Genomic DNA, 21102 nt, shown 5'->3' with positions numbered 1-21102 from the left:
TGTAGCTGGCTCTGGCTGTGAGGCAGAGGAAGACTCTGAGCTGGAGGACTGGGACTTGGGGAACAGTAACAAGCAGGAGGCCTGGGACAGTGATGCCATGCCTGTGTCTGCTTTAGAAGACTCACTCCTTTTTGAGAGTAAGAATTCCATTTTTAATATCTCATCATTTTCTCACCCTTGTGCTGTCTCAAAAACATTCTTCTATGGATCACATATGAAGATATTTTGATTGCGATATTTTTTTTTTCCATACAATGCAAGTCAATGGGGTCCAAAACTTTCAAGCAACAAAAAAAAACACAAAGGAAGTACAAAAGGTAATCAATACGAATTGAGTGGTTTAATCCATGTCTTCCGAATACCCCATGTAGAATAATATATATTTTAAACTTTTATAAGGTTACTGATATGACTGAACTCTTCATCTCACATGAGTGGTCATGATTTCATACAAATGCAATTTTCAGTTACTATTAATTTCTTTAGAGGTAAAACTTTTTAAATGAGGAAAAAAGATTACTGAGTACACCTTTAACATTTCTGTCTTGAATTTGATTGTACTTCCAAAAGTTATTTAAGTCATTTTACACATGATTCAGTTAAAAAAGTGAAATATTTTTTTACGAGGTGAAAAGCTAAATTAAACATTCAATGTGTTTAGATTACGTTCCTGCGATTTGGTATGCTTCTGTATAAAACATTTCTAAATATTTCTGTATAAAAACTAGTAGACAGGACAGTGTATATTATGCTCTTCTGCCCATTTTGAACATTTCCACTATTAAATGGCTGGTTTCAATCTACATGAATGAATGAAGGAATTACATTCATATTTATTAATAAATTAAGTGCATATTGAATAAACTGTTCTTGAAGAACGTCTTACTAATTTCTTAACTAGCAGCACTCACAGCTGTATGTATTCCTCCTCCTTCCCCTTGCCAATAATTTTTTCTTGTCTTCTGTAGAGGTGGTGGTGGACAGCAACGGCTCTGGGGAGGCAGGTTGGCAGGAGAGAGGCAGAGATCAGAAGACAGAGGGGGTGGAGGTAGAGGAGCAGGACTGGCAGCTGAGAGAGGAGCTGATTGGCGCATTCGAGGGGGCTCTAGACATGAATGGAAAGACAGGGGACCTGCGGGGCATTCGCGTGCTGAAAAACGATAGGGTCATGGGGGCGAAAAGTGGAGGACCCTGCTTCGGCAACTGTGAGGATGATGAGGGAGCTGAATGGGTATGTCTGGATTAACTTCTGTGACTATCTATATTCTCTACTGTATGCATGCATTTTTTTTGTGTCTGTCTGTGAAGAGTTCTGGAACTTTGTCATTCTTGAATAATCTAAGTGGCTTTAGCTGTCAATGTTCTCTTCATTTGTTCAGATCACATTCCAGGTGAAACGACTGAAAAAGCCCAAAACTGATACCTCCGAGAGCTGGGTGGGAAAAGATGTTCGGCAGGGTGAACCATCTGCAAGCAACTCTATCTTGGAGATCAGTGGGCCCACAATCCCCTCTCCTGGACCCTCAGGTGCTGAGAATTAACTGCTCTCCTACAGCTATGCTAAGGATGTGCCTTCTCTATTAGCAAAGAGATGATACTGCTAGTGCTCTAGATGCATAAGGCATTGACAGACCTGCCAACCTTGGAATGTTTTTTTTTTTTTTTTAGCACCATCAGTGTGACGGGGCAAGGGGTTTGATAACATAGCATGTTTTGCTTATCAGGACATTGTTTTGTGCGCACCGGGAGTGAAAGAGAGAAGCTTGAAATCATCTTCCAGATAAACGCGTATTAAATAATTGTGTTAATAATAATTTAAGTAATGATAAAAACAATATAACGCAAAGTGTAAATCAAATGTTTTATGTGAATTCAATATTAACAGACTAGTCTTAACGGACTTTCCAATGCCGACTAGCAGCAGCTGTACCATTTAGTCGACTAGCCTCGGACATTCCTAATTTACATACGTAAAAAAATCATAATAATAATTAAGAATAATTATGTTGTGATGTAAAACACTGTCAATGAGATATGAGTAAAACCCAAGTTTGAGTTCAGGATTTCCATTTTGTTTAAAAACTAAATCAGCTCATATAGTCACACATCCTGAAATAGGCCAAATGAAAAATGTAGCCTATTCAATTAAAGAAATGAAGGCCTTCCTAGATGGCTATATTATTACCTGAAGCTCCTTGATGGCTAATGTCAAAACATGAGTTCATTGATGTCATGAAATATTAGTCTGCTTTTATATTCCATCAGTTACTCCTGGACGGAGGCCTCCATAAATATTTAGTTTATACGTTACGTTCTACCTAAGTTTAATGGTGCAACGCTGAAATATTTAGTAGTGCGTTAATTGTGACTTAATGCCCATTTACGCCGCAACTAGGCTAAGTTGTAACTAACGCAAAGCTGGTGTAACCAGCCCCAGGTGAACAAGCAAGCTATCTTGCAAATTATGTACCGTTTGGATAACATTATTAATGTTAAATATTTTCCAAAGGTTAGCAGGTCTGCACTCAGTCACACACACATTTGTGCTATTCCTGTTAAGGCAGTATTTTAGATTAAACATTGGTCATAATCTAACCAAAACTAGGACAGTAATTATATTTACTGTATGTCTGTCTTTTAATGTCTTCATTCTGCAAAAAAAACAAAAAAACACTTTGTAAGCGCTGATTTATAAACAATTCTCATTACAAATCAGTGGAAATTTTGTGCATCTTGCAGTCAAGTGCACGTTATAAGTGGCACAAACTCACACCAAATTAGTTTGTGTGGAGCAGCAGTAAAATGAGCCGCTCTGAGACGAAAAAACACAGTGTGTGTGAGCACAGATCACGTGCCTGAATTTATTGTTCAGCATAACTTGAGCATTTTATAATTTGCATAGCTGAATTTTGTCTTCCTCTTATCTGAGTGACCATGAATGATGGAGTATTTTTAAATTAATCCATGCGATCACGCCCACGTGTTCGTCGACTCCAGAGGATTAAGTTAACTCAATTCAATATTTCGACTTTCCACAACCACCCCAACCCGTTTACCTTAAGGAGCTAGAAGTACAGTGACTACTGTATTGTTCTCACTTAAGAAATCAGTAAGACGGCGGGACTGGAAGGAGGATCGAGCGGGATTTTGTGTTGCTGTCAATTTTCAGTCTCTTTTTAATGATTTGTCAATCACACCCGATTGCTATTTGGGGAATGAACCCAGCTCTATGATTGGTCAAACTCTTCTTTTGCTGTTGACTGATTTGAGTATTGCGCGTGCACACCAGACTTTTGTGTAGTTTAGTGACAAATCATACCAGCGTACTTTGAGGTCAAAATGCATACCCGCTACGCAAATTACGTACAGGTTGGCATTCATACTGACATGCTGTTTTGTTTTTATAGAGAGATGGAAGGATTACAGCAGTCTTGGTTGGCCTGGTCCCGAAGAATGTCAACGCACACGTCGTGTAGACCTCACTACTGTGGCCAGTACCTGGCTCGCTGTGTCAGCCAAGAACATAGAGTAGGATCATTGTGTTGCCAATTTTTGTTTCTTAAATATTTGCTGAGAAAGGCACTCAAATAACAATAATTCAATATATAATGATTAAATGGTTATATTTAAGTAATTATAAATGTAATATATATTATAAATAATTCAGATTACTAATTAATACAAAAGAGGTTTAAGAAGGCAACATATTATTGAACATAAGCCTTTAATTGGTCTTCAGTCCACAGTAGTCCATTTAGCAATTAAATTTGTCAGTCTGTGAGACTGAGCTTTTCTAAGGATGCATCAAGGTAAACATGCATCAGACGGACACTTTTGGAGCATCTCAATTTGGTTGTGTTGTGTCATATACACAGTGTTTTTAAGGGTTGCTGTGTCAAGTTAAAGGAATAGTTTACCCTAAAATGAAAACAGTCATTATTTACTCACCCTCATGCCATACTAGATGTGGAAAACAAACAAAGATTTTTAGAAAATATTTCAGCTCTGTAGGTCTATACAGGTCAACAGGGTCCAAAACTTTGAAGGTTAAAAAAAGAACAAAGGCAGCAAAAAAGTGTGGTTAACTCCAGTGGTTAAATCTATGTAATCAGAAGCGATATGATAGGTGTGGGTGAGAAACGGCTAAATATTCAAGTTCTTTTTTAACTATAAATCTCCACATTTAAACAGCCTTCCTAAGTGCTCTTCGCATTCTTCATGCACATCGCCACCTACTGGGCAGAGAGGAGAATTTATAGTAAAAAAGGACTTAAATATTGATCTTACCAACACCTATCATGTCACTTCTGAAGACATTGATTTACCCACTGGAGTTGTATGGATTACTTTTATGCTGCCTTTATGAGCTTTCTTGAGCTTCATTGTTTTGGACCCTGTTGACTTGCAATTTATGGACCTAAAGAGCTTAGGTATTCTTCTAAAAGTCTTTGTTTCTGTTCAGCAGAAGTCACTTCTGGGGTGGCACGACGGTGAGTATTCTCGTGATCCCTGCATTCAACATCGCACTCTGTTCGGATGTGTTTGAATGCAAGAACAGATCCTAATCTTGTGCTGTCGTGAGTGTCAAGCAAACCTGAGTGTGGTTTGCTCTCTTTCTGAATAGGTGCGCATTGCCCGTGCAGCTGGAGTTTCGCTTACTGCTCCCTGCTGAAAACAGGTGGTACTTCAAGCTTGAATTGCTCCAATAGTAGGAATATTCCTTAATACGGTCCGGGGACAAGATTAATTGTGTTTATTTGTTTAACACATAATTTTTTTATATAATTAATTGCTCAGAAGTATTGTGTTAAATCGACAGCCCTAATCAAATCATTGATTGCTGCTATTAAACAGTATAGCAAATCACTCCAGTTTATAGTGCCCAAACAAATATGGGGAATATGGCACAAGCTTGTCAGTTAGTCGTGAGGCATGCAAGAACAAATATGGATTGATGGTTTTGACATCCAACCTGTGTCATAGTCATCCTATTTCTCCTTTTTGGAGCTTGACAGCCCAGAGACATGATTCACTTTCATTGTATGGCCAAAAGATTTTATTTTTCCTATTGTGTTCCATGCCAGAAAGTCATTTAGGTTTAGAGTGATATGAGTGTGTGTACATAATGGCAGATTTCTTATTTTTGGGTGCACTATTCCTTTAAAGCACAATTAGGATATTTTTTTAATACTGCCATTGATTTATTTTTTTATCCACTAACACATCACAAACCTGCTCTCCTCACAGTATTACAGAGCATATAGACTTTTCTACTCCACTTCAAGAGCCTGCGGTGGAACCAGTCTGTAATGCAAACCTCCCTGCAAGTATGCACACTCTAGACCATCTGAGTGGAGTGGCCAACCGCGGAGGCATCCATTACACCGGAGAGAGTCAGCTGAGAGAGGTGCTTTCACTCTTTTCTGAGAGGCTCTGATTTTTGTGGATTGCTGTCTTGTCTCATCCTTATTCTTCTGTCACAGGTTTTGCAGAATCTGGGAAAAGATAAATTTACAACACAGTCTTTTGAGCAAGTGGGAACACGTATTGCAAAGGTGTTGGAAAAGGTATTACATTGATTGTTGTCTGCTGTGGTAATGTTATTATGACTGCTACATTTTAAGTTTTGTGATTACCTGGACTACTTATCAGTGTTGGGTATTACTTGGAAAACGTCTGATAGTCTTTCTTACATTTTATGTTTTGGGTGTTTGTATTTATCCATTAGAATCAGACCTCCTGGGTTCTGTCTAGTATGGCAGCGTTGTACTGGAGGGTTAAAGGGCAGGGAAAGAGAGCCATCGACTGCCTCCGTCAGGCTCTAAACTACGCTCCTCACCACATGAAGGTTTTTCCTCATTCTCCCACTCTTACAACTATCTTTAAGTAATAGTTCAGCCAATCATTAACATTTGTTCACCTAAATTATTGTTGCAAACTTTTTGTAATTTTCTTCTGTTAAACACAAAGTGGAGACTGTATTAAATCTGATTTGCCATCACATTTTCAGTATCACGATCGGCCACTTCAATGGCACGAACAAATGCCCTTTCACACATGCAGCAACTTTATCGAATGAGGACTCGTGTCTCTACTGTGAAGTCGCTAGTGACGTTCCTACTGCTATCTCTCTAACGTTATTGGTGGATTGCACATCTGGCCATATCTTAAGAAAATCTGACCACAGATGAGAGAAATTGCTGGTACAACTAAGATTTCATTCTAATTTTACAAGGAATTAGTTTCCTTGTCACTAAAAAGGAACATTTTGCCGGAGAGAGTGTTTTATATATCCTGCGGCAGTGCTCGGTGCATTAAATCATTAACCTGATGAATGATCTATCAATGTACAAAATAGTCTCAATGTAACCCAGATTTTTGCAAGTAAAAAATTTTTTTTGGTAATAAATATTATGCCACAAATGCTGTTGATTGAGCTTAACTTGTATTGAACTCAGAATATTCCTTTAACAAGTTGAACAATCTATCAATGTTTTGAATTAAACTCTTCACTTTTTCGCTAGAAATCGCTGCATGTGTGAACAGGCCTTGAGATTTGTGATAACGACTTAAGTTTTGGTTCATTCCTAACACAAAGATATAATATGGCTCCAGAAGACTTTGAATGCAGTGTGTGAGTCATAGAATACTTTTATGGTGCTTTTTTAAATCCTTTTTTAATTACCATCTACTTTAGTTGTTTGGAAAACAGATCACAAACTTTTTGCTTTTTGGTGAACTATGCCTTTAAATAATTTTTTTTTGGCTGGTTTGTGCATAAGCATGTATTGCATGATGTGAATAATGATACTTTCCCATGTTCTGTTAGGATGTGCCCCTCATCAGTCTTGCCAATATCTTCCAAAATGCACGGCTATGGGAGGATGCCCTGACAGTGGCGAGCATGGCAGTGGAAATTGCTCCTCACTTTGTGGTCAACCATTTTACTCTGGCAAATGTCTACATAGCCATGGTCAGTGGTATTAAGACACTCATAATAATGTTTTAAAGGATTTTATTGACATGAAATGTTAAGTATACATTTAAATGATCTTTTCATAGGAGGAGTTTGAGAGAGCCATGCAGTGGTACGAGTCAACTCTAAAACTCCAGCCAGAGTTTGGACCAGCCAAAGACCGTCTGCTCACCATCCAGTGCTACCTCCTCTCCAAGAGGGACCGGCGAGTTCCCTGAGGACACACAAACATGACATGGAAATGCTCCTTAAGCTTAGCTATCAGTAAGGAACAAGGTGTTTGTCTGTTTGTTGTCTTAATTTCATAAATATAAACTATGTCATTAATGTCTATAATGTTGGGTTTCAGTTGATCTATGAAATACGGTTACCCTTTTTTCCCGATCATGAAGAGAATTTTATGATGATGTTTTATGGCTTAAGGGATGTTTTTTTTTAATTTATTTATTTTTTTAGAAAACATCTTGATATTTTAAGGAATATTATGGCTGGTAATTCAAAAAGGGTCAGTTAAATTCTGCATGTGATTTCAGTGTGGCTGACATTGAATGTATCAGATTGAACCTTTTGCTTTTTCAGCAATAGCTGCTAGGTCTATGCATAATGAGTGTCTCAGGATTGTATCATTGAGAACACAAACTGTTAAAAGAAACCCTACTGCTTTACACATACATTCTCATACTAATGGTAATAATTAATTATAGTTGGCTATCACTTACACTCTTATGCTCTGATGATTTCTTTGTATCTGCAATCAAAGCAGGCTCCAGCATATTATCCTTCCTCCTGTTGCTTTTTGTTAGCTAAAAATATCAAATACTGCAAACATGTATGGGGGACAGTTTCCAATCATGGTGTATTGTACTTTAAAAACATAGTTGCTATTGCTAACTTCAAATAAATCCTAAACATACAGGCTGTAGACAGGGACATTGCAAGTATTTAAATTGAACAAACGATCATCAAAATGTGTTTTGAATTGTGTTAACTTGATTTTTTTCCCTTCTTTTTCATATTTGAAATCAGATTTTTAATGAAGAGAAAATGCATAATGTTGCTTGAAGCGAAACACTGTTCCATTTGCTTTACTTTTCACAGCTGAACTGTTGACTTAAAATATCAAGATCTAAGATCTGTTCTGTATTGTTCTATTTGTAATACTTAGGAACATTTTTGGTGTCCATAGTCTATTTACAAACATACAAGTTCCTCAGAAATTAAAGTGGACATGAGGTGTTGAAAGAAAGAAAATTATTTTCCCAAATTTAACTTGAATCACAAATGTAAAGTGTTAAAGACAACATTGGTTATTTTTTACTCAACAGTGTGAACGAGTCACTTCAAGAAATCTTTGACTTGGTCAACCAACATACTTTATGAATAAAACTGTGATGGAGGATGAACATGTTGTAAATGTTTTGCAGTTTAAGAATGGTGGGAAACAGAAATCATCAACAGGCTTGTTTGCATTGCTCTAAAAAGCATTATTTAAGTCATTTATATTGGTTCTAAAGATAGATGGAGTTTTTTGCTATCTTTAGTTTGACCACTAGGTGTCTGTGAAGCTTCATAACATTTATTTAACTGAAAACATGCCGTACAGCTTGTTCTGATCCTTTAAGGCAGGGGTCGCCAACCTTTCTGACATGGAGTGGAATTTGTTGTTGACTCCTACATAAATACACTGTCAACACTAAAACAATAATTCATATTAGATTTAACTATAGTAAAAGTAGATGTCAATTATTAAGTAGCAGTAGTTTTAATTAAAGCTGCCACCTGCTTAGACTAATTATTTTAAAGGAATGGCCAAAGAAAGAGCAATCATGAAACAATGACAAATTTAGTTTGGCTGGATAGGATTTTACTAGATCATCTAGAGGCCAATGCAATTTAGTGGTTTTAAAACGGTACAAACTTGACAAAAGCAAAATAATACAGTCGCATTTAGTTTGCTATCAAGAAATATACCGCCACCACTACACTGATCCTCTTTTCGAAGTGGGTACTTTATCAAAAATACCTCTAAATAGATTTGCTTTGACACTGAAGTAGTAACAGCAGTCTAATTCAGTGCAGGAGAGCCCCACCCACATCAAGGCTCCGCCCACTATTTTTGTCAGCTGAATTAATTTGGTACTATTTTTGAATTTCTGCGTTTCCCAGGGAAACCTAATGACGCAATGACGTCAATGTGGGTCAAAAGCACAGCGATAGGCTGGTGGCGGGGAAAGCTGTGTTCTCCACCAGGAGAAACGACACTGTATCTAAGAAGCCCTAGTGTGCATTTAATTCGAGGTAACGGAGATATGTATGTATAAAATAAAGATGAATATTTTAATAACATACAAAGACAATGTAGTAACATAATAAAGACAAATGAGGATTAAAACGAATGCAGTCACAACACTGTTTAAATCCTCAGGGGCCGTTCACAATGAATGCGCGTTTGAGCCCGTCCGCGCTGTTTGTCATTTGCAAACGTATTGCGTTTCAGCGCAAGAACGTGTGCGGTATGAATGGCAATGGCCCTTATTATTAACTCAAGGTAAAGCAAGACATTGTGTCGTTTGATGCCATTTATCTGCACAGCTATGTGAATGTGCAGAACTTTCGTTGAACGCTTTTCTTCTGTGCAGAACATCGTGCCCACTTATCAGTCTACGCAAAACAAGTTTGTGGGATGGTACCCCTCCATCAACTTCTTACGCACAGTGATCAAGCTCATCCACTAGTACGTACCCCACCCACCACAACATACCCCAAATACATCGGGGCCGCTGATACTTTTTCTTTGTATTTCTCTCTTCATTCAAAAAAACAAGTGAGCTCATTCACGCACCGCTCAATGGTCCAAATGCATGCGTCTGTGTACTCCGTCTTGTCTACATTTCTAACAGAACACTATACCAACATAGCTTTTCACCTGCTACTCGAAGAAAACATGTAAAAGGTGAGTGATTTGTTATTCATTTCTTTTCAAATCTGAATGCATTTTAGCGAGGCTTTTAGACTTCGGATCAGTTGCAAAGTGTTCAGGGTTGGAAAATGATAATACATCTACTTAGATTGCTTGTGCATGCAGGTAGATTTGCCTATAGATACAGCGCCCAGAACAACTTGTGCAAAAGATAGCCTATTACTCTTTTTCTGTGTGTTTATCATTACCAAGTAGCGCATACTGTATATGATTAATTTGTGCTTGCGCTTTATAATGACACTTGGTTTACATTTCTATTAATTTTTTCACTTATTGATGGCTGATACTAGGAAAAGTGTGGCGGTAATAATCATAGCAGTGTAAAAAACTTTTAATTCACTACTGCTATGTTCTCACGATGACGCGTGTTGTTCTCATTGTTGCCGGTGGTCACGATTCGCGCTGTTGTAAAATTTGTGAATCGCACTGACATTTCTAATACAATTTTAGAACCTGTCATACTCATATGTTTAAATAAGACGGATAATGAAACAAGCATATGCTTTATGAAGTTGTGTCGTGTTTAAAAACAGCTTTACTTGAGCTAGCAGATGAGGAACCTCCGAACCAAACTATATACACTGAAGCAAAGACACTGAAAAAGCAAACTAGTTTTTTCCTTGGGACTGGTTAACTTTGTCAGGCTATACCCAGCAAAAATCTGCATCCTCATTTGAAATAAAGGGACGGCATTTTCAGTACCATGGACAGCAACGTCACTACCAGACAGAGTGGTCTTCGTGCGCGTGCGTCGGACTCAATGTAGAAATGAGAAATCTATTGATGCATTAACAACATGAATGCATGTACACAATGGGATACATATCTCAATATGTGTTTATTAGATTTCTGTATCCAGTGATCACGGCTTTATTGCCGTAATCATTTGTTATAATCCTTCATTTTATACCTTCAGTTTGCTTGGTTGGGTGCTTAACATTTCAGGGTTTTTCAGCAAACTCTGGGCCACGGCCTCAAATGTTTTCCCTCTAGAATTTAAAAAGTAGGGCAGGCCGGGACTTTCAATGCAGAACAATAATTCCATTCTTCATGTTTTAATTTGACAAAACACCATCCAGTTTTTTAAAACTTGAATAACTGATTGTTGTGCATTGATGCACTCGTAGTAAGTACATCACCAGAATGGTTGCAGAATCTGCTACATACCCTTTTCTATGAATGTTTAGTCAGATGTTTTCTATATAGCCATACGTATCTTTACCTATCTTCATGGGCTTTCCTTATTATAATTAATAATAATTGTCTAGCTTTTATGGTACTCAATGTTAGCTATGTTCTTAATTGAAATTTTATAGGCCAGCAGTGTCGAGTAGCCTAATTGCCGCTTTTGTGTGCGTCCCTCGTATAAATGATGTTTACATTTCGCCTATTCTTTGCCATGAGCATTTAACATAGTATCACTTTTTTAGGTAAAACAGCCACCAAAGTAGTGATGTCTTACACTAAGGCATCAGCAAAAGGAGGAGAATCTGATCGTGACGTCAATGCTTAATAACTGACGCAGTTGAAAAAAGGAGAAAACATACTTATTTCCCATATACATATATGATTTTATTTTTGTTTTGTTTGTGTGCATGAATGCATGATGCATTCGTTATGGTGCATTTTGATGCAGTTTACTAATTGGGGCGCAGTAGTGGTTCAAATTTCAGTTGAGCTCATTATAGCCTATATGAAAAAGCGGAGAAAATATGCATTTGTTCGAATAAGAATAAGAAGAAAAAAACAGTTGTCTGATTGCACGATTATGCCAGATCTCCGTACCCGAGCGTCACGATCCTTTATGCAAACCGCGTTGGAGAGAGAGTAGACGTGAACGCGCATGTCACGGCGATCACGTACAATTCCTCTGAGGAGCATTTGTGAGTGCCTTTTTCCCCTGCAAGTGCTCTAAAAATAGTAACAGCTTGTTCCAGAAATAGACATGGGTATCACCCTTATATCCAGCCTTCGTTTTGTGGCATAAAAGCACACCAAGACAGCACGTTATGTACTCTCATTGTGTCCTTGAGATATTTCCTTTTGTTATTGAATGCACCGTTTCATTCAGTAACACATGTATTTCTCTCACCGAGGGCTCCCTCCACCGGTAAGCGTTCGCGAGACCTGTCGCTCTCCTCGTGACCTCACTTAAAAGATGCTTTTCTGAACGCTTCTGCATAGTCACTTCATTCAACACGCAAACATTTAATTATCGCATTCATCATGCCGTAGTCAAATCGTCGTCTCCTCGCTGTCAGGGAATCACCCTGTCTGCATTCAGTGAATGAAGATGGAGGGGGGATCTCATTGGCATGTCGGCGCTGTTGAGCATTTTACCCAAACTAGTTTTAATATCTGAAAATCACACATATGAAAACAAAAGCCCTCGTCCGTAATGAAATATGAATAACATAAAAACAGGGACCTATCATACAGCCTCTATACTTCAATGGAGCTGTCCACCATGAATGGTGCTGAAATTAGTAGGACTTTCACTACGCTGAAGACTGCTTTTGTGCACCTGACCATTTCCTCAATAATTCAGCGAATCACATGTTTAATAATTAATTCCCTACAAGGGGATCCTAAAATAATGGTAACATGCCATAACCCCTTTAACAAGAACCTCTTTGAAACAACGGCATACCAAGATCACGTCAATGGTGACACGAGATGTCTTTAGATTATCTGAGGGATAAAAAAAAAACCTCAATGATAAGTGTATTAACCAAGAAGCCTTGCATCTAAACGCTTTTTGTAAACAATCTATTTGTCTGTCTAAACACGCAGCTCTAATGTTTTATCCATAGAGCCTATCGTTTATGTTCATACATAAAAACCAATCAATTCTTCTTTGCAAAACGTAGGCTACTAAGTGGGTAAAAGCTCAGTGCTCCATGGTAATTCATTTTTGGCGTGCGGTTTCATCGGAAACAGCACTGATTTGCGAGTCGTGACTGCTAAAGTGAGTAATGCGCGTCGGCTGCGTCAGTAGGGGCAAAGCGCTGAGTGCCGGAGACAGATGGAGGGAATCGTGACTGACTGGAGACTTCAAAATGAAACCAAAATCGCACCATGTCTCCATAAGAGAGCTATCTGCGAAGATTAGACTTAAATTTTAAGGTCTCGTTGTTCTCCACTGTCACTCTCAGTCCTGACATTGGAATCCGGAGGCAATTCTACACATTCTGAGAAAAGCGGCTTGAAGTAGGCTATGGAGCTCTCTGGTTGGAGAGTTTACACACGCACGCGCGCGCACAAGAGAAAGGGCGCGAGCTAGACATCGTTTTTGTGCGTAGGCTTGTGTGCTTCCTTAGGGATGGAGTTATTTTATGGTTGTGTGTGTGTGTGTTTGTGTGTGTGTGTGTTTATGTGTGCGCGCGAGATGTGTGGGGTATCCAAATATAGCCAGACTCAGGGAACGATGTTCATTAATTTATGAGAAAAGGAAAGGAGGCAGCTTTGCTGGTGACTGCATAACCTACCTAGTATACAGGCTTTTCACAGCCTACAGAAGGATCTCGAGAAACCTGTTGTGGTAAGTGTTCACCTGGATAATTTTGCAATACATTGGCGGTCGTGCTGGTTGTTTGAACGGACAGATGAATTTGAGATTTTAAGGGATCCTTACAGTGCTTTATATATGAAAAACAACTGTTAGTTTAAGGATTAAGAAAATATGCGTTGCAAACCCAACAATGGAGCACATTTATTAAATGCATTTCGCACACCGGTGGAGAATTGGTTCGCTGTATTTTTCCTTTTTTCAAAAAGGGGGGTCCCTGTGTGTGAAGAGCACCGATTGGTCGAATGACGATTTTAGTACGCTCCAATGAAATCCTTCACTGCTCTCTATTTACTGTGAGCTGGAGCGCAGTAATTCCCCTCCTTCAACAGATCTATCGACTGACAGGAGTAGATCAGCTTTTTACTTAACCACGTCACGAACAGGAGAATATGTACAGTATGACCAGAAGAACAGCATTAGAGCACGGATCAAATGACGAAGCGAAAGCTCGGATAAGAAAGGAGTCACACACCAGAGCGGACTCTGTGCATTTCTCTGTGAATGATGATAGAATTGGAGTCTTGGATGATAGAAAACGCAGTCTAGCCATTGGCTACAACACGGACTGCCAAGAATTATGGACAAAACCCGCAACTCAGATGGCACATCCAAAGCGTATGGACTGTCAAAAGTCTTTCACGAATCTTTTTGCGGTCTGGGCTTGCTGTTCATAACTATCAATGGGAAGCCCTTACCCCAAAAAGCATTTGCGGAGGGCACACACAGCGAAAAATAGAAGAATGCTCTCTCTTACTTCTGCTCCTCTTGGACTATCATCATACTCATTGTCAGAATGGCACACACTGCAACTCTATTAAGATATTATGTTGCATTTTTGCTGGGAGAAAAAAATACGCCCCTCAGTCTTTTTTTTACTCTAAGTCTGGCGCACCCATTCAGTATCAAGTGGCTCCAACCGCGCCTTATCAATTTAACGTGTGATTTAATTCCGAAATTTACGAGGAAGGGTTGGGCGCTGCATTGTTACAACTAATATAAATAATACGTGGCTTGACAGTTTGAATGCCATGTGAATAAACAACCGAATTAAAGGACAAATGCAATAAAAAATTATGTTACATTTGGATCGTGACATCTTATTTGGAGTTTTGCAAAGATGCAGCTGACGCGCGCGCAGGTGCTGCTGTTGCACACAGCTCGTGGAACATCAAGTCTGTTTGCGGAGTTAAAGTATTACTATACAATTTATAGTTGCACGTGTTTAAATGGGCATATCCAACAGCGAGGCTTCAGCAACCGTTGTATGCACAGACTGTCTACCATAAAATTATGCCTTCTGTAATTCAATTAAACACGCGATCACAAGGAACATCTGTACAAACTGTTAAATGTTTGCTTGGAATACAATGTTATAGTGTACCTGTGTTTAACATTATAAAAAATAAAAGAGAAAAGAAAAAAATCCTGGGGCCATAGTCATTTTGTTCGGACATGGCACAATTTACCTGCCCATTTACCTTTACACATACAAAATAGATTATTAGCACACAACAACATTTGAGGTAAACAAACCATGTTGATTAGTGAAGGGATTCTTCATATAGGCTAAATAATCTTTACACACACACTCACACTCACACTCACACACACACACACACACACACACACACACACACACACACACACACACACACACACACACACACACACACACACACACACACTAACTTAAGAAAAATGATAAGTGATTAATTTTAGTCATGATATGGTATAAAGCATAAAGATATAAAGATAATTTGTTATGGCGTAAAACAATATAGGTGCAGCGGTCCTAAAAGCATGTATATGCATAAGTGAAACAACAGCTAACAACAACAATAAGTTTAACTGTTATATTAGAACTTTTGCTCAACATTATACAGTTTGCTTGACTCTCATGGACAGGCTACTTTTTAAGTTTATAGTGATACGTGCTCTCCAACACTTTGCCTTGAGATCTGCGTTTTGCAAAGAGTGTGATCCTGTTTGTGAGACAAAATATTTATTTGTTTTAAAACATGCTATGTAATGCTTGCCCTATCATTTACTGTAAACAGTGACTATAAGTTTAGTGAAGTATTGAAGATGGTGGCTAATTTAGTCATTTAGCTATACAATTACAAAACAATAATTGTTTAAGAGACTATTTTTCTGCACATGTCAATATTATATGGTTTGAGGAAAAAATTCATAAACACAACTTCATAAGTGCGTGAGTCATAAGTGTGTATTTGTATGTGTTGGTGTTGACAATGTTTTAACTACACTTAATTTTTATCAGTCAGCATCAATTCCCAAACAAATCAATTATTTTAGTTTTTCCAGTCTAGTTTGCTGTCATCTTATGTTTAGGTCTTTTCACATTCTTGTTCCATTTCAGTCACTAATCAAGCAGATATAACACATTAAAGTAATTTGAGTTGTCTAGGTAAAGTAAATAATTTTTGTCTTTTAGAATTTAAGTTAATTAACGCATAACAACATGTTGATTTGTGTGCAGGTTATTCCAGCCACTGGGTCTGAGCTAATACAAAGTGCAGAGAGAAAGCAGACAGAGAAAGAGGAATGGGAATCCGAGAGAATCAGGAGAAAATATGACAGATGCCATGCACGTGAATGACATTTTTATTTTTGGAAATGCTTATTATCATGTAACTGATGTTTTATATACTGGACGCATTCTGGATTCCTTTTTTCTTCTTTTCTTATCTTACTGTAGATTGTAATTAGATGCGCTGATTGCAAATATTTTTTTATTTCAGATTTACTGATCTGTACTGATCTTACTTGTCATTTTTTATGTTTATGCCAAAACTTGATATTTATTCCTTTCCCCTGACTCTATTAATTATGAGTTTATACTCTAATTTAAAAACCGCTCTAAAGTATGTGTATAAACAGTGGTTTTCAATTTGTATTAACCCATCAATTAGAAAATAAACGTTTTCAATGACAAGTAAGTGTTATCGTTCTCTTTAATTCTGCAATATGGTGAAAAATCACTGCGGTGAAACTGACTTTGTTTTGGTGAACACACCATGTTAGGTCTCAAGATGAAACTCTGGTTGTAATACTGAGCAGAGCAAACCTTATTTCTCATAAAGTTATACATTTAAAAAGTATTTTATAATAAATAAAAAAGTATTTTGAATGATTATTTTGTAATTATTTTAAATTATTTCAATTTAAAACTCAGATGTCTATGTACCCATGCCTACTGTCATTGACTATACTGTTAGATCATTAAAATATGATTATAAAATCTGCAAAGTACATTTTTCAATCATGCCACAAACTAAGATATACTTTATACTGTGTATATATTAATTGAACATGTATAGGAAGCATTGATGGATGTCTTGGCATGTACATATTTACTGTCTTTAGCAGCACATTTTACAAATATACACATTATACCTTAAAGAATGGTTTTATTTGTGATTTTTTTCTTCTGATTTATAATTAATTTGACTAATTCATTTATTAGATGAAAGTTGCATTTAAACTGCGGTCTATTCATTTTCAGATTCTCTTCAGAAGGAAAGTGGATGCAAATCAGTTTCAATTAAACCTGACTTTTTGTTGCAAAAATTACATGAACATTTTCTAGGTGCAGTTTTTACTGTTATGTATTGATTTTAATGATTAATTTCATTTCCAGCTGTTATTGATTTTAGTCTATGCATGTAGAACGTACTTGCACTCAAACATTGTTATAGCCTTAGGTTGATGTAACTTATAGTCAGCCAAGAAAGTCTCTAACATGTTGCAATGCTTAATAAATTGTTTAACTTTGTAGTTTCATTACTTATGAAGTAACGTTGTGTTGTGGCACAAATGTTACTGTGGTTGTACACTGTAAAAAGTGGTAATATGCTATTTTCCCTTAAGGATCTATTTCTTCTTGATCTAACCCTTACAATCAAGTTGGTTGGTATAACCTAATTTATTTAATTATTTAAACAAATTATTATTTTGATAACAATTTATTGAACAAATTGTTTCAGCAGTCTACATCACCTAAATTAATCATTAAAGTGAAAACCAATAGAATTACTTTTAAGAACAATACTCACTGCATGATTTACTCAAACCATATTTTCTTAAAAATGATAAAATGTCATAAAATGTGTTCATATCTTTGATAGCCAAATAAGGGATAACCTTTTTTTACACACAATGAAGAACACATACTGTGCATGCCAATTGTTTTGTTTACTAGTTTTCTTGTGGATTAGAAAAACACACAGTGCAACACATTTATAAAATATTAATTTGCCTTAAAGTGCTTAAGATTTATTCAGATTGCATTGTTACAGATTTATTTATAAAGATATGAATCCACAAAATGAAATTTCTTGGATGCACATTTTGTTACTCTTTTAGGGGAAGACGTGATATGAGGCGAGTTTCTTATTTAAAGTTATGTCCTTATGCAATAAATTTTTTTCTTTGTTCTGACATGTCCATATTAGACATCGTGGTACATTGAGATATTATAACTTTACATTACAATAAGTCAAGCGTCTTTAAATTATGTATTTTCAAGAATAAAAACATTTCTGAATAATGAGTCTGGAACACAACTGCCAAAAATAATACTCACGGCTGAGATGTGGCCACTACTGCCTGCGTTGTTTCTCAAGTGCCACATTATTTATTTTTTTTGAAATATCCTAAATGTGAAACAGAATAGTGGGTTAAAATATGTCTTAAATTACATATTATTACATCATATTTTTGTTCAATTACAAAATGTTTCTGCTTTAGATATGTCAATTCAATTGTGCCCAGGTAAGCTGTCTCCAACTCCTAAATCTGACCCTTACTTTCATAGACATTATAAAAAAAATCTAGAAGAATATACTACATTAACCTATTGCATATCATACCATTTATGATTTGATAATTTAAAAACTACGATGACAAAAAACAAACAAAAAAAAACAAAAATAAAAAGGAGCAAGGGGGTGAGCACACACACCAGTCATTTCTGTCTCCCATTTAATAGATTTCATGTTTGTTACCAGAGTACAAATAATACAGGTCTTTGTCAATTGTTGTATAGTGAAGTGACATGAGCTTTTTGAAATGGCATTTTACCAATATATCTTCTTTTCAAAAGAGATCTATCTACAACTAATGATCTAAAATGATCAGTAAAACATTATCTAACCAAATCATCTTTCCTCGCCTCACAGTAACACATGTTTTGGCAGGTAACCTAAAACTTGTGCTTTGTGTGGTAACATCTAAAATATATGGTTTGATTCAAGTCAAAATGATTATTTAAAGTGACTAAAGCAACCTGACTATACAATAATAGGTTATGGCAAAAACATCAATTGCATGTTACCCCATTTTAAAGTGCATGCTGGTTTGAAGTTCAAACAATTTAAAAAATCCTGTTCATATAGGCTACTAAAACCAGTTTAATCAAGCAATTCTAAAATGTATAAAAATGTGGAAACATGCCTTGATTGAAATTAGATTCTGTCAGTTGCTAATAACATCATGTTTAGAAAAGAGATATAATTTTATTTGACTTGAAGGTTAAATTGGTGGTCTACCAAATGAATTTACATAGTTAAAATCTTGTCAAGAATGTGTCAGAAACAACAACAATATGATGGACATAAAACTGTCCAAAAGATAAATAAAATACAATATAATAGTTATAAATATTCAGACTACTGAAACATATTTGTTGTGTTCTCAATATAAAGAATCTTATCAGATTTAAAGATATGTCTTTATGTCTGTAAAAAGATGTGTTTCTAACCAAATCATACAAATGCAGGAAAATATCCCTAAGAGAAATTAATCTGACAAAACATATTTGTGGGTTACCAAAAAAAAAAGGTTAACGTGTTTAGAAATTAAGTAAACAACGTTTTTCTAAATATGCAAAAAAAATTAAATACACAATAATAATTAAATATTTGGGTTAGTTTGTAATAATTGGGTTTAAAAACAATAGAAGTCTATGGTATGCCCCCATTAAGAGATCAATGTGTGTGTGTGTGTGTGTGTGTTGACTTTAAAGGATGCACAATTAAATTATGTTTTCTTTATGTATAAAAAGTCTGACTATTTCCATGTCTCTTGCTGGTCCCAACATCTAAATTATAGATTTATAATTTTTCACATTCAACCATAACCTGCTCACTCATCATAGTTTTCTAAATAAGCATATTTTTGCTCTTTATATTATACACTTTAATGTGCTGATTAATGAGTAATACTGTAGGCTAGCCCACAAACTAATTGGACAAATGAAGAATACATCTTATTGCGATGGTGGATGTATTGAAAATAGTGTATACTTTGAACTTACATTGAATCTGTTTTGTATGAGGCATTCTGTAAAAACAAAACAAAAGATAAAACATATTAATTTAGATAATACGTTTGAGCAAATAAAAACAACATGAAGAAAAAAACAAGGCAAAAAAGAAACATGACAAATCACAAGCAGTTAAGTAACAGTAAGGTATGTGTGTTACATTTGATCAAATATATGTTGCTATTGAACACAATTGCTTTCAATGAACAAGATTCCAGTGCATATCATATTATCATATTGTTTGAGCTGGAGCATCACAAAATGATAAAGAATTGTTGAGAGTTTCAAAAGATATTATTTTATATAGTTTAGATATAATATTTGCATGAAAAATGTCATCAGTTTCATGCTATCATACATCAGCTGTAAAACATATGAACTGTTTTGGGTTTTTTCATTAACCATTCATTTTGAGCACCTATTTAATGCGGTTTGAAACTTAAACTTATGAGAACTTATTATTTATGTTTGTTTTTTTTGCCACTGCAAAATCATGCAAGTTTTACCTTGTTTCTTTTTGTTATGACAGCCTGTTTTTTTCTTCAGTCTCTTTCTTAACTTGGTGTTGTACTCAATCATCTGTTTAAATGTGTGTGTTGGTGGTTTAATGATGTTTATGTTTGTGAGCGATCAATGGTGTATGACATGTATTCATAACTATATTTAAATATAATATGGTGTGATATTGCAGCTTTAGTAGACAACAGAAGATAGCTTGACATCCACCAGTGCAGGACAAGATTCCCCTCAGATGTTTGCAGCTGCAGCATAATATTAATTAAAAGACACTGATATTTTTTTGTGGATTTTAGGATACAATAATACATAAATAAAATGCTATTTATAAAAATGTCATGACAGCATTTTAAGCTAAAAAAAAAACTTTTGTATTGATGCTTCATAATTGCATAGATTAAGTTGTGTCTTTCACTTATTTATTTGTATACATGTTCCTGAAAAACAATAACTGACTTCCTGACACGTTAAATTTGTCTTCACGGGAATTCACGTACAGCATTTAAACCGACCCTTTGCATAGCCTACCTATATATCCAGTTTAATATAAATACATTTCGTATCCCAATCTTAAAGCAAAACATTGTAGCCGTCCACATGTCTGTAAATACTCCGGTACCTCAACAATAGTTGACTTACAACTTGAATCTTCTTTATTTCTTTTCTGATTCTCGATTATGGAGGCGCACGAGAATGTGGGCGGGAACGCGCCA

The 21102-nt window shown here is 36.2% G+C and overlaps 1 protein-coding gene and 1 long non-coding RNA gene across 4 annotated transcripts in view; one reads left to right on the top strand and one right to left on the bottom strand.

Moving 5' to 3' along the window:
- LOC127648982 (tetratricopeptide repeat protein 17-like) overlaps window positions 1–8370 on the top strand; it is a 24599-nt gene extending 16229 nt beyond the window's left edge. For both annotated transcript variants that reach the window (XM_052133859.1, XM_052133850.1), the window contains 9 exons: window positions 6–137; window positions 969–1231; window positions 1380–1527; window positions 3408–3528; window positions 5248–5407; window positions 5484–5567; window positions 5729–5848; window positions 6830–6973; window positions 7063–8370. In XM_052133859.1, coding sequence (XP_051989819.1) covers window positions 6–137; window positions 969–1231; window positions 1380–1527; window positions 3408–3528; window positions 5248–5407; window positions 5484–5567; window positions 5729–5848; window positions 6830–6973; window positions 7063–7194 — 1304 coding nt within the window. In that variant the 3' untranslated portion in view covers window positions 7195–8370. The remainder of the gene's footprint in view (window positions 1–5; window positions 138–968; window positions 1232–1379; window positions 1528–3407; window positions 3529–5247; window positions 5408–5483; window positions 5568–5728; window positions 5849–6829; window positions 6974–7062) is intronic.
- Window positions 7052–21102, bottom strand: LOC127648993 (uncharacterized). Of its 2 annotated transcripts, none has more exons than XR_007971249.1 (4): window positions 21029–21102; window positions 19865–19890; window positions 18134–18203; window positions 7052–7190 (listed from the first exon to the last, which is right to left on the bottom strand). It is a non-coding gene; the product is annotated as an uncharacterized LOC127648993 (long non-coding RNA). The 2 variants fall into 2 exon arrangements; XR_007971251.1 differs by having other exon boundaries at window positions 21009–21093.

Source organism: Xyrauchen texanus, chromosome 1, assembly GCF_025860055.1.
Source record: "Xyrauchen texanus isolate HMW12.3.18 chromosome 1, RBS_HiC_50CHRs, whole genome shotgun sequence".
In the NCBI taxonomy this organism is placed as follows: Eukaryota; Metazoa; Chordata; class Actinopteri; order Cypriniformes; family Catostomidae; genus Xyrauchen; species Xyrauchen texanus.
The sequence above is the reverse complement of the archived record's forward strand: the minus strand, read 5'-3'. Positions and strand labels throughout refer to the sequence as shown.